Source organism: Eriocheir sinensis, chromosome 37 (genome assembly GCF_024679095.1).
Source record: "Eriocheir sinensis breed Jianghai 21 chromosome 37, ASM2467909v1, whole genome shotgun sequence".
Taxonomy (NCBI): domain Eukaryota; kingdom Metazoa; phylum Arthropoda; class Malacostraca; order Decapoda; family Varunidae; genus Eriocheir; species Eriocheir sinensis.
The window spans coordinates 13,106,218-13,119,248 of record NC_066545.1 but is presented as its reverse complement, the minus strand read 5'-3'; the positions used below and the strand labels follow the sequence as shown (position 1 = coordinate 13,119,248).

Here is a 13,031-nt window from a genome sequence, read left to right as displayed (position 1 = left end):
CCAACTTCCAATTAAATATGTATCAAAACTACCCCTCAACAAAGCACATTAAGTATTATTAGCCTAAACGAATAACTGTGTCCATTATTACATGATCATTCACTGCTGCGAGCATTTCCATGACCATCCCCTCCCATGGACCCCTTCACTGTGCACTTACACCACAAGCATCACGTCATCTGACTCTGCAGGTGACACGAGATTTGTTAAGTTCCACTCGAAATTGACCTCTCTTTTGGCTGCTCTTCACTTTTTACTTTTGTGGGAGCGGCGAGTAGCGGGCTTTTTTCTTTTTGTACTCTTTTTGTTGCCCTTGAGTCGCTTCCTTTGATGTAAGAAGAAAAAAAATCGTCCCAGTGCCAGATTATCAGTAACTGGTCTCAATTTTTTTTTTTTTTTTGCCCTTCAGCTGTCTCCTGCTGTAAAAATAAAATATATAAATAAATAAATAAATAAACGGCAAGGATGGCGAGGCTCCTAAACACTAGCCTACTTATCATGCTCTATTATGGCAAACTTGACAAACCTGAGATGCATTACCTTTACTCTCATGATAAGTGTTATACTGATGCTTTTATACACTTTTTTTTTTATACAGAAAGACTCATGCAGGTGTGTGATTAGTAGAATACATTATCTGACAATAGAAGAGCAGTTGGCTAAGAAGGAAACGAGATATCGGCGTGTGAGTAATACCAATGTTTACCCAAGTTTTAAGTCATCACCAACGATCGACGTAGCCTAACCTGCCTGTCTAACATAACCTCCCTTTTTACATGGTATTTTATGGTCTTTGTATTGGTAACTGATCGACATGAGGTTAGTAAGTTAGTCCCAGAATCAGCTAAAAAAAAAAAAAAAAACAGTTGGGGCGACGAGGCGAGGGGATGGTGGCGAGGAAAGGCTCCTAAACATTAGCCTACTTATCATTCTCTTTTAAGGCAAACCTGACAAGCCTGAGATGCAATACCTAACCTGTAAAGTTCAACGGAGGGTTGGAGATTCACTGAACGCTTTATGAGGAAAGAAGGAAGAAGGTAGACAGGTTAACAGATATAGGTCAGAAGCTGTATCTTACCCCAAAGTCCTAAATAAATGCATGCCACCGGCTAACACAGACCCAAAACTCACTTATTCGCTTCGCCCTTCCCTCTGCACTAGCTTCCACATTCCACAACCACACAAGACTGAAGGAAAACTGTACAAAGCTAACAAGAACTCACCCAAATAGCAAGACTCAACTGAAAGATCACACGCGTCCAGTGTCCACGAGGCGCCCCGGTCACGTGACACAAACATATGTTGAGGCTTCGGAGCTTTCGCCTTCGCCTTCGCAACGGCACCACCTGTCGGGAGTTTTGCCTTTGTAACGGCACTCCCTAATGTATCTCTTTACTGTCTGGGTCTATTATTTTCCTCTTTTTTCTTTTTCTTCTTCTTTTTCTTACAGGAGTTAACTAAAGGGAGCAGCTGAGAATAAAAATAAATAGATATATAAATCCGACTAATCACTAATCCTATAAAGTAGAAGAGTGGCGAAAAGAGAGATCAATTTCGGGTGGAGGTCAATTTCGGAGCTATCGCCTTCGTAACGGCACCACCCACACGTGTCAACTTCTCAGAGTGACCTCCATTTAGCTTTGTGTTTCCCTTGATATACATTCCCTCGTTTTCCACATTTGGTTGGAAATTCCTTATCTAAGCGAACACGGACTGGCGAACACAACTGACGCAAGGCATGTAATCGGTGCGTAATCCCCATATTTATTTTAAAACATCTTGTACCCGTAAATTAAAAAGTATATTAATTAGACCATCAGTTTATATCAGTATTATCACGCACAATGTAATGATACAAATATACATACATACACACATCCCAGTCGTAGTTCATAGCAGGAGTTTTAGGAGATTAATGAAACAACTAACTCACTTTCCTTACACTTTAAAACACCGTAGAACTTCCTATACGGATACTCAAACACTGTAGGATATATCTGGCTCAGACACCGATAAGAAATGTATGCAAGAGTTTGATATGGAGCTAAAGGAATGAGACAACTAATTCACTTTCCTTACACTTTAAAATACCGTAGAACTTGCTATGCGCATACACAATTACTGTTGGTTGAATATACAGCGAGTTCTAGATATTGCATGGATACGATAATGAAGGGGGGGGAGGGGTCTATCACAGCTGCTTCCCGCTAGAGAGCAGCACTGTATCGGTCCCTCAGTGCGGTGCTGCCCTCTGTATAGCAGCAGGTGTGAAAGACCCTGATGATTGGTGTATAAATAAAGGAAGAAAACAAATAAAAGGTATAAAGAGGAGGGCATGGTTTAGAAATATGGAATGTATATAGATATGTATAGATACCTTTTGATTAACTTAATATTCCTCTCTGTCAGTTTCAACGTGTTTTCTTTATTCATGGTTAAGTAACTGTTCCTCTCAATAAATAGCTGACCTCAATAAGTTAGCTACTACTACTACTACTACTACATCTACTACTACATCACTACCACGCATATCAGTCAGTCAGGTACCAAACAACATACTCTCACGTTCATACCAGGAGTGTCAGTGTATGGAATTTCAATCTTTGTTTCCCTTACCAAGACATTAACTCTCACTCTAGATTATTCTGCTCATGACAATAGTATCACCTGACCACACACACACACACACACACACACACACGAGGCAGGCTTTCCATTCACGTCTCTCATCAGTATCAGTGTGTGTGTGTGTGTGTGTGTGTGTGTGTGTTACTTCGGAGAATAAGAGAACGCAAGCAAGATATCTAAAGGCCGTTCCCTGTTCTCTAAAGGTTAACTGGGCCGCTGAGAGGGGCCAAGCCATTGTAGAAGACTTATAAGGAAGGAAAGGAAGGTTGTGAAAGCGTGAGAGGTGTTGGCTAGGGCTGGGCGTCTCGTGTTAGAATCTTGCGCCCTTGAGGGAAAGAGATCTCGACTCCTCTTATTCTTTTAGTGATGCATGTTTGTCTGGTGTCAGCGGAGAAACTTTTTATCAAGGCTGACGGGCAAGAGCCAAATACCAAAGACCAGGGAAACACTCTGGGCAATATTCTTAAGACATTTCGGCACTGAAACACACACACACACACACACACACACACACACACACACACACACACACACACACACACACATTTGAGGTTTTCGTAGTTGTGATGGGGGACATTTCCATAGGTTAGGTAGTTTTATGACCCTGGTGGTAGTGGGACAAAGCTTCTGTATACCATGAACGTAAAATAAACACATGTCAGAACCCGATTAATCTCCTTTCTTAAACATTTATATGCCTAAACAAACACACACACACACACACTTGACAAGGCTTTCGTAGGAGTTGTGGTGTGGGGACATTTCCAGAGGTTAGGTAGTTTTATGACCCTGATGGTAGTGTGACAAAGCTTCTGTATACCATGTACGTAAAAAAAAACACTCATAGGAACTCCTTTCTCAAACATTTCTATGCCTGAACAAACACACACACACACTTGACAAGGCTTTCGTAGGAGTTATAGTGTGGGGATTTTCACGGGTTAGGAAGTTGTATGACCCTGGTGGTAGCGTGGCAAAGCTCCTGTATACCATTAACGTAAAAAAAACACTCATCAAACATTTCTATGCCTGAACAAACACACACACACACATTTGACAAGGCTTTCGTAGGAGTTATAGTGTGGGGATTTTCACGGGTTAGGTAGTTGTATGACCCTGGCAGTAGCGTGGCAAAGCTCCTGTATACCATGAACGTGAAAAACTCTCATCAGAACCCGATTAATCTCCTTTTTTGGCCTTTGAAGAGAGTTGAAGTGAGAGGAGAGGCGGATGGGTCCCACTAGAATACCGACCAAGTCAAAACTCAACTTTCCTTCGTCAAAACATCAACTTTCCCCTGCCAAAACCCAACTTTCGAACTTTAGGTGAAGATCCACAACTAGCTTAGGTGAAGTTCAGGTGAATTTCCGCTAGTTTAGGCGAAGTCTGAGGGAAGATCCGCAAATTTAGGTGAAGTTTGGGGGAGATCCGCTGGTTTAGTTGAAGTTTAAGTGAAGATCCGCTAATTTAAGTGAAGTTTGGGGAAGGTCCGCTAGTTAAGGGGAAGATCCGCTCGTTTTGGAGAGGTTTAGGGGAAGATCTTCTAGTTTAGGTAAAGATCCACCTGTTTAGGTAAAGATCCACTAGTTCTGGGGAAGATCCGATAGTTTAGAGGAAGATCCGCTAGTTTTGGTGAAGTTTAGGGGAAGATCCACTAGTTTAGGTAAAGATCCACCTGTTTAGGCAAAGATCCACTAGTTTTGGGGAAGATCCGCTAGTTTAGGTGAAGTTCCGCTAATTTAGTCGAAGAATCGGTGCTGCTTCTGCTCGGGTAAGGGCGCGCCGAAGCCCCCACGGGTGTGAATCTCCAGCGGCGGGTGGGCCCCGGGGGTGCCGGCTGCCATGCTGGTCTTGGCGTTCCCCTCGATGGCGATGTCCGCGCAGTTCCGGAACATGACCGTCTTGGGTTTGAACTCCTCTGTACGGGCACGAAAACGACAGTTAGATATTGGACAGTATCCTCAACTATTTCTGGGCCTACATACCTATCCACATTTGGTAAGATTTTCGTGGAAGTTGTTGCGTTAGTATTTCCATAAGTAGTTTTATGAGCCTTGTGATAGTTGGACAAGGCTTCTGTACCCACCATGAGACAAAACACTGATGCGAACATGACTAATCTCCTTTGTCGACTTAAAAGAATTGTTGTGAGAGCCGAAAGCGTCTAAGCATACGAATCCTTGCCAAGTCACTAAATATTCAGATAAAGGATGAATTATTAGAACGATGAAGATGACCAAGTGGTGAAGGTAAGACACATGACCTCACCTGCCGTGTTGGTCATCTGCAGCACACACTGGTCGCAGGAGATCCCGGTCGGCAGCTTCAGTTCCACGTTGACCATCTCCTGGCTGTAGTAAGGGGCGTTGTGAGGGGCAGAGAGGGGCACCGAGCGAGACCTAGTGCCCACGACCTCCAGAGGGTACCTGAGGAAAGGGAAGGAGGTGAGGGATGGGAGGAGGAAATTGGGGTTAGAGATAGAAGTGAGAGAGTTAATAGAACGAGTAGGGGAAGTGAGTGAGGAATGGGAGGTGGAAATGGAGGTTAGTAGAAATGGAAATGAGATAGTAAACAGAACGGATAGGGGAAGGAGGTGAGAAATGAGAGGAGAAAGTGGGGGTTAGAGATGGAGGTAGAGAGTAAATAGGACGAATAAAGTGGATGCCTGTAATCGATACTCACTGGTCGAGGCAGCGCTGGTCGACGGGCTTGTTAGGGTTGTTGTGTGGGCAGAGCTTGAACTCGAGGGTCCCACCGTGGTTCTTGGTAACGTTCACCTGAACTTTGATTTTCTGTAACAGGTGACAACAGGTGAACAGGTGACAACAGGTGAACGGGTGAACAGGTGAACAAATGGACAGGTGTTTGGGTGGCCAGTAGCTTGCCTCGCCTGGATGGAATATGCCCTCACGGATAGATAGGGTTTTTGTTTGTCTTGTTTTGCAAGTGAGGACAGATCAAAGGGGGAAGACTAAACGATGAAAAGAATAAGTTCATCAAACGTTACTCCAAATAAATAAAAAATAAAGATATAGTAAAAGAAGTCAATGTGGATATCTCTCTACATTTTATCTATCTATGTACCTGTCTACCTATCTATATATCTGTCTATCTGCATACCTAACTATCTATATCTATTTATCTATCCATCTACATCTTTATCCTTCTCTCACACAAATCTACACACCTGTCCCATGGTATATTTCCTGCCGATGGTGCCAGTGGCGTACTTCCCGCCGCCTTCGTAGGGGCGGGGGCGCGGCACCTCGGCCGAGTCACCGCACGGAGGGCAGGGCGCGCGGGGTCTCTGGGCGCAGATGAGGTAGTCGTCGTTGGGCTGGGGCGGGAGGTGGCTGAACCCCATGCGCCACAAGACATTTCGGGCGGGGGGCTCCTGAAGTGACATGTGGCCCTGGCTCTGTTGGGAGGAGAGAGAGAGAGTTAGGGAGGAGTATGAGGAGGGGAAAAAGAAGGAAGAATGGGAAGGGGATGAGATGGAAAGGAGAGAAAAAAAGGGAAGGAGGGGGTAAGAGGTAAGAGGAAAAGGAAGATAGAAGGGAAGGGAGGGGAGAAGGGTATAGAAGGAAAGGAGGGGAAGGAAGGGAAGGAGGGGAGGAAGGGAAAGAGGGGAGGAAGGGAAAGAAGGGGAAGGAGGGAAAAAGGTCGAGAAAGGAAAAGAAGGGGAAAAGGAGGAAGAAGGGAGACAAGGAAAGAGAAAAATACCAAGGACAAAACTGAGAGAGAGAGAGAGAGAGAGAGAGAGAGAGAGAGAGAGAAACTCTTCTAATCGTTTCTCCATTTCCATTGTGTAATATCCTTCCCTTACCTCCCCTTCCTCCTCCTCCTCCTCCTCCTCCTCCTCCCTCCCTATTCCTCTAATCATCACTTTCTCCTCCCTCCGCCCATTACTTACCTCTCCCTCCCCTTCCTTCCCCCCTTTTCTCCTTCCTATGCAGCATTTATCTCCCTTTTTTCCTCCCCCCCTTTCCTCCTCCTCCTCCTCCCATTCCTCCTCCTCCTCCTCCTCCTCTAACTTTCCCACAAACTACTGCTATTACTGATGCAAGGTCAACACACACACATACACACACACATACACACACACACAGGGACGCACGCACAAACACCTTTACCTGTTTTCTTATATTATTTTTGAGACCAGGAAGCAAGCATAAATTATACTCTCGCTTTCCTGTTTTTCTTTTCTTTTTTTTGTCTCACTGTAGCCAGGCCAAGGGCAAGGGGAAAACACACACACACACACACACACACACACACACACACGATTATGTTTGTGTTTATTGTTTCGTCAATGACCTTTCTGTTCGTTCATTCATGTCCGTCTGCAGTAGTAGTAGTAGTAGTAGTAGTAGTAGTAGTAGTAGTAGTAGTAGTAGTAGTAGTAGTAGTAGTAGTAGTGGTAGTAATAATAGTAGTAGTAGTAGTAGTAGTAGTAGTAGTAGTAGTAGTAGTAGTAGTAGTAGTAGTAGTAGTAAAAATCTGAAGTGTTTATGAAGGCAAGGGAAGAAGAAAGGAAGGAAGAAAGGAGGAGGCAAAGAAGCTGAAACAAAAGAAAAGAAAAGAAGAAATAGAAAGAGGAAGAAAAGAAGACAGAAAAAAAAGAGAAAAAAATAAACCAAACGGACAAAAAAAGGAAGAAGGGAGGAAGGAGACGCGAGAAAGAAGGAAAATAGAAGGAAAGAAAGAAAAACATCGAGAGAGAGAGAGAGAGAGAAACACGATGACGATGACTGAGACGACCCCGGGACGACAAGATTACGAAGGTCAGGTTATTTCGCGGCCTCACTGCAACCTTGAAACCATACAGAACACTTTTCCCGACCATGTGTGTGAGTGTGTGTGTGTGTGTGTGTGTGTGTGACTTTAAACTAACAATATATCATTTTCAACATCTTATCAGCATCTCATCAGCTTCCCTTTCTTCTTTATCCTTTTAACTAATTTCTTTTTAAATACCACCACGAAATCGATCTTTTTTTTTAGAGAGAGAGAACGCAAATTTACTTATCATTCATTTTTCCCTATATGCAGTAGTAATAGTAGTAGTAGTAGTAGTAGTAGTAGTAGTAGTAGTAGTAGTAGTAGTAGTAGTAGTAATAGTAGTAGTAGTAGTAGTAGTAGTATAGTAGTAGTAGTAGTAGTAGTAGTAGTAGTAGTAATAGTAAGGGAATATGCAGCAGTGATAATATTAAGAAGAAGAAGAAGAAGAAGAAGAACGAGGGTAGTAGTAGTAGTAGTAGTAGTAGTAGTAGTAGTAGTAGTGAATGAAATCTAGCCTATAATGTTGGTAGTAATAAATATTTCAAAAGTTAAAAATGGTGGTGCTTGTGGTGGTTGATCCCTTTTGCTGGTGGTGGTGGTGATGCAGGTGGTGTTGAGTGTCTTGAAGCACCACCGGAGGCGTTCTTGTGGTGTAGGAGTAGCAGTCAACACCATTATGACGTAGTTGGTGGTGATGGTGGTGGTGGTGATGGTGATGGTGGTGATGGTGGTAATAGTGCGAGGTGGTGGTGGTGGTGGTAATGTTATAATATGTCTTCAAATGATGATGATGATGATGATGATGATGGTGATGATATTGTGGTAAGTGTATTATGTCATCATCATTATTATATGTTATTTTTGTTGTTGTTGTTGTTGTTGTTAAAGAATGCACCAGGTATTTGAGGTGGAGAGAGAGAGAGAGAGAGAGAGAGAGAGAGAGAGAGAGAGAGAGAGAGAGAGAGAGAGAGAGAGAAAGAAAGAATAAAAAGAAAGAAAGAGAAAAAAGAACCAAATAAACAAGCAGAGAGAGAGAGAGAGAGAGAGAGAGAGAGAGAGAGAGAGAGAGAGAGAGACAGACCGCTAAGATGGAGGTGTCTCAGTATGGTCAAGGTTAATGGTTAGCTTCTAACATACCCTCTCCGAGCGTCTCTCTCTCTCTCTCTCTCTCTCTCTCTCTCTGAAAAAGAAGAAAATAAAAAATCCATCACAGAAAATATAAGAAGAGAGAGAGAGAGAGAGAGAGAGAGAGAGAGAGAGAGCTATCCGGCAACAGTAATAAAGTAAAAGATAAAAATAACACACACACACACACACACACACACACACACACACACACAGGTTATTTTTAAAGGATTTCTCTTATGATGTCAACGACCCTTTACGTAGTAGTAGTAGTAGTAGTAGTAGTAGTAGTAGTAGTAGTAGTAGTAGTAGTAGTAGTTGTTGTTGTAGTAGTAGTAGTAGTAGTAGTAGTTGTTGTTGTAGTAGTAGAAGTAGTAGTAGTAGTAATAGTAGTAGTGGTCATTCATTCATGCATTTATCCATTCATTCATTCATTCATTCATTCATCCATCCCTTACAACTTCATCTATATTTTTTTCTACGTTTCTATTATCTATTATTTCACGCCAGTTAGTCAGTTAGTCAGCCAGTCAGTCAGTCAGTTAGTCAGCCAGTCAGTCAGTCAGTTAGCCAGTCAGTCAGTCAGTCAGTTAGCCAGTCAGTCAGTCAGTCAGTTAGCCAGTCAGTCAGTCAGTCAGTTAGTCAGCCAGTCAGTCAGTCAGTTAGCCAGTCAGTTAGTCAGTCAGCAATCCGTCCACCACTTCATTGTCACCTTCTTCCCACGGTCTTAATTTACAGGTGAACATGGGCAGGTGAGTCTACTAGTGTCCAGGTAAGGATGGACCCTACAAAAAGATGGAGATGATTATGAAGAGGAACGATGACCTCTCAGCTGACTATAACTCGTGTCATCCTCCCAGAAAAAAGGAGTTATACGCAATGATGAAGAGACATAAAAAAAGGTCGGATTGTGAAATTATGATAAAATGAAGTTGTGTTGTTATTAGACTGTATTTACATTTACTATTTTCTTATGTTTGTTTATTTTATTTTTCTTTCTCGTGTGTGATTTTGTTTATTCATTTGGTTTCTTGTTTGTTTTTGTCATTTTATTCTTTTTTCTTCTTCCTTTTTTGAACGTTTATCGCTTTTCTCTCATTTCCCTTTTTTGTAAGTATGTAAATTGTCCACTTTCTTCCTTTTTTGTTTATCTCTCACTGTCTATCTGTCTGTCTGTCTTTCTGTATGGGTGTATATTTGTTATCATATTCTCTCTCTCTCTCTCTCTCTCTCTCTCTCTCTCTCTCTCTCTCTCTCTCTCTCTCTCTCACACACACACACACACACACACACACACACACACACACACTCACTGGTATACACAGGTCACTTAATTGGCCTCAGGTAATGCCTTGTGTGTACTGCTATTGAGGTCACCTGAGAGAGAGAGAGAGAGAGAGAGAGAGAGAGAGAGAGAGAGAGAGAGAGAGAGAGAGAGAGAGAGAATTCAAGGACATAGCAGAGGGAATTATGTATATAGAAGGAGGAGATATTTACTGTAGAATGATAGAAGGAAAAAAGTGAAAAGTAGTAGTAGTGGTAGAAATAGTAGTAATAGTAGTAGTAGTAGTAGTAGTAGTAGTAGTAGTAGTAGTAGTAGTAGTAGTACGTAGCGTTAGAAAAAGAACAAGAAGAACAAGAACAAAAATAAGAAGAGCAATAGAACATGAAAGAGTAAAAGGAGGAAGAGGAGGAGGAGAAGGAGGAAAATTAAGCAATGGAGAAAAAAATAAAGATGGAGTATACAGATAATATAAAAAAAAAAAAAAAACAAGAGGAAGAAAGGAAAAACAGAAGACGAACGAAATAACAAAAGCGAAGAAAGGGAAAGCAAGGGAAAGAAGGAAGATGAAGGAAGGAAGAAAGGAAAGAAGATTTAAGCTGGCGGAGAGATGTAGGAGGGGGAAGGGGGGAGGGGAAGGGGGGCATGAGGGTGTAGGGGGGGGGGGCGAAGGGGGGGGAGGTGCAGGTCACGGGCGCCGGGCTGTCTGCTCACCAACCCGCCACCACCCAAACTATTTTTAGAATCCATGAATATCTCTCTCTCTCTCTCTCTCTCTCTCTCTCTCTCTCTCTCTCTCTTATTTAACTCTCTCTTTATCATTAACATATTTTTTTCGTCCTTTCTTTCACCTCCCCATATTTTATTTTATTTTCATTTGTCTATACTCCATTTTTTTCTTCATCCTTACTTATTCTTTTTCTTCTTCTTCTTCATGTTCTTCTTCTTCTTCGTTATGTTCTCGTTCTTGTTTTCTTGTTTTCTTTATTTGCGCTCTCATTCCTATTTTTTTTTTCTTCTTGTTGTTCCATTTTCCTTCTCTTGCTCTCCTTAAAAATACGTAAGAAAAGTCCGAGGCTTTTGATAATACGAGGGAGAGACATTTTTTTTTATCTAGTTTGCACTGGGAAAGACAGGCTAGGCTACATGCAAATCCCAGGAAGAACAAGATAGTACAAGGAGCGATGGAAAGTGACCTTGCATGTGGTGTACCGCGGGTCATTTTTTTCCATGCAAATCTTGTTCTTCCTGGAATGAACATAAGAACATAAGGACGTAAGGAGTCTGCGAGAGACCGGTTGACCTATACAAGTGCATAGCCTAGCCTGTCTTCCCCAGTGCGTACTAGTAAAAATGGTTGTTTCTTATGCTTCTTCTCTTTCTAACTTTCTTTGTCTTTTTTTTTCTTTCTGTCTGTCTTTCTTTCTTTCTTCCCTTTCTTTCTTCTTTCTTTCTTATTTTTCTTTCTTTTTTTCTTGCTTTCTTTCTCTCTTTCTGTCTTTCTTTCTTTCTTCCTTTCTTTCTTGAGGTGTTTTCTTCAATTGTGTCCTTGTGGGAATTCCATAACCTGTTTTTCTTTTGTTATTTTCTTTCTTTCGTCGTGTTATCTCTCTCTCTCTCTCTCTCTCTCTCTCTCTCTCTCTCTCTCTCTCACGTTACTTGTTTTCTTCTTAGCTTTCTTTATCTTAACTGTTTTTCCTCTCTCTTGTGTGGGTTTTTTCTAATGTGTGTCTGTGTGGTAATTCTCATATCTTACGTGTTTGGTTCCTTTCTCTTGTCATGCTTTCTCTCTCCATCTATTATCTATCTATCTATCTGGCTATATACCTATCTAACTATTCTTATCTGTCTCTCAAAACCCGCACTCAAACGCTACATCAATGACTTCATCACTTCTAATTTTTGTCGATCTCCCAATAAAAAAACACTACACGCAATGATAAAAATAATGAATAAATAGACAGATGTAATAATAATAATAACTGTTAACTTTTCTCTATTTTCTTTCTTTTTTTTTTACCTCCAGTCTCGTCTCGTAACAGGGAAGAATGACTGAGCAGATTCACTTTTACTCATCCACCTTCCACTTCTGAGAAACTTCTATTGCGTTCAGGTGAAGATGAGAGAGAGAGAGAGAGAGAGAGAGAGAGAGAGAGAGAGATGAGGGGAGACAGACAGACAGACAGACAACTAAACCCAGACAAAACACAAACATTGACATAACATACATACCATACATACGACAGACAGAGACAGACAGGCAGACAGACTGACAGACAAATATCCAAACAGACAGACAAGTAACAGCCCTTTAACCCCACACAAACAAACACAGACAAAACTGCATGGATTCTTTTTAGGAGCAGCGAGTAGCGGGCTTTATATATTATTGTTTCCTTTTTTTGTGCCCTTGAGCTGTCTCCATTATTGTAAAAAAAAAAAGTGCACAGACAGACAGATAGACAGACACAAACACACCAAACGAAACACAGACACACTATCGTTTACAGACCAAACAGACAACACACACAGACCGCACAGACACCCTCAAACCACTAACAAAAACAAAGCAAACAAAAGCAACACTCACAAGACACTCAAAACAACGCCGAAATATAAACAAAAACAATGAAAAAGAAAAAAAAAGAAAAACATGCCCAACACAAACTTAGTGACCAACGCTACAAAGATGAGCACCGAGGCTACGCGCAAATACCCCATACCCCAAACTTTTACTTCTCCAGGTGTAAAAAACTAATTAACCAAAACGTGACTTACCTGGGGCAGAAGAAGAGCGGCGAAGCTTAGAACAAGCACGAGGGACAACATTCTGAAGGCGGTGATGATGGTGTTGATGGTGAAGATGCTCTCTCTCTCTCTCTCTCTCTCGGTAAAGGGGCTTGGAGGTGCGTGTGTGTACTCCCCTCGACGTGCAAGTGTCTTCTGGCTGGAATGACACCCGGCCGCCTTTTATGTTGAGTGACGTCACGGGCTGCCAAGGTCCAGGGGCTGGTCTGGATGACGTCACGCCGTTGTTGCTCCTCCTACAGTGATGTCATGAGGGCTAGTTAGTTAGGTTGTTAAGAGAGGGAGGGGGGGGGTTGTGTGTGTGTGTGTGTGTGTGTGTGTGTGTGTGTGGGTGGGTGTAGGTGATTGCCCTGTTTTGTTTCGCTTTTGTTTTTTAATCTGTCTCGTGATTCTTCTGTTTTTATTT

At 42.1% G+C, this 13,031-nt stretch overlaps 1 protein-coding gene across 1 annotated transcript; it reads right to left on the bottom strand.

Moving 5' to 3' along the window:
* Positions 1–1,929: 1,929 nt before the first annotated feature.
* On the bottom strand, positions 1,930–12,766 carry LOC127008281 (uncharacterized). The gene is made up of 5 exons (XM_050880083.1): positions 12,596–12,766; positions 5,816–6,046; positions 5,311–5,420; positions 4,897–5,054; positions 1,930–4,546 (listed from the first exon to the last, which is right to left on the bottom strand). The coding sequence occupies exons 1-5, from the start codon at positions 12,644–12,646 to the stop codon at positions 4,368–4,370; spliced, it is 729 nt and encodes a 242-aa protein (XP_050736040.1). The 5' UTR covers positions 12,647–12,766; the 3' UTR covers positions 1,930–4,367.
* Between the last annotated feature and the right edge of the window lie 265 nt (positions 12,767–13,031).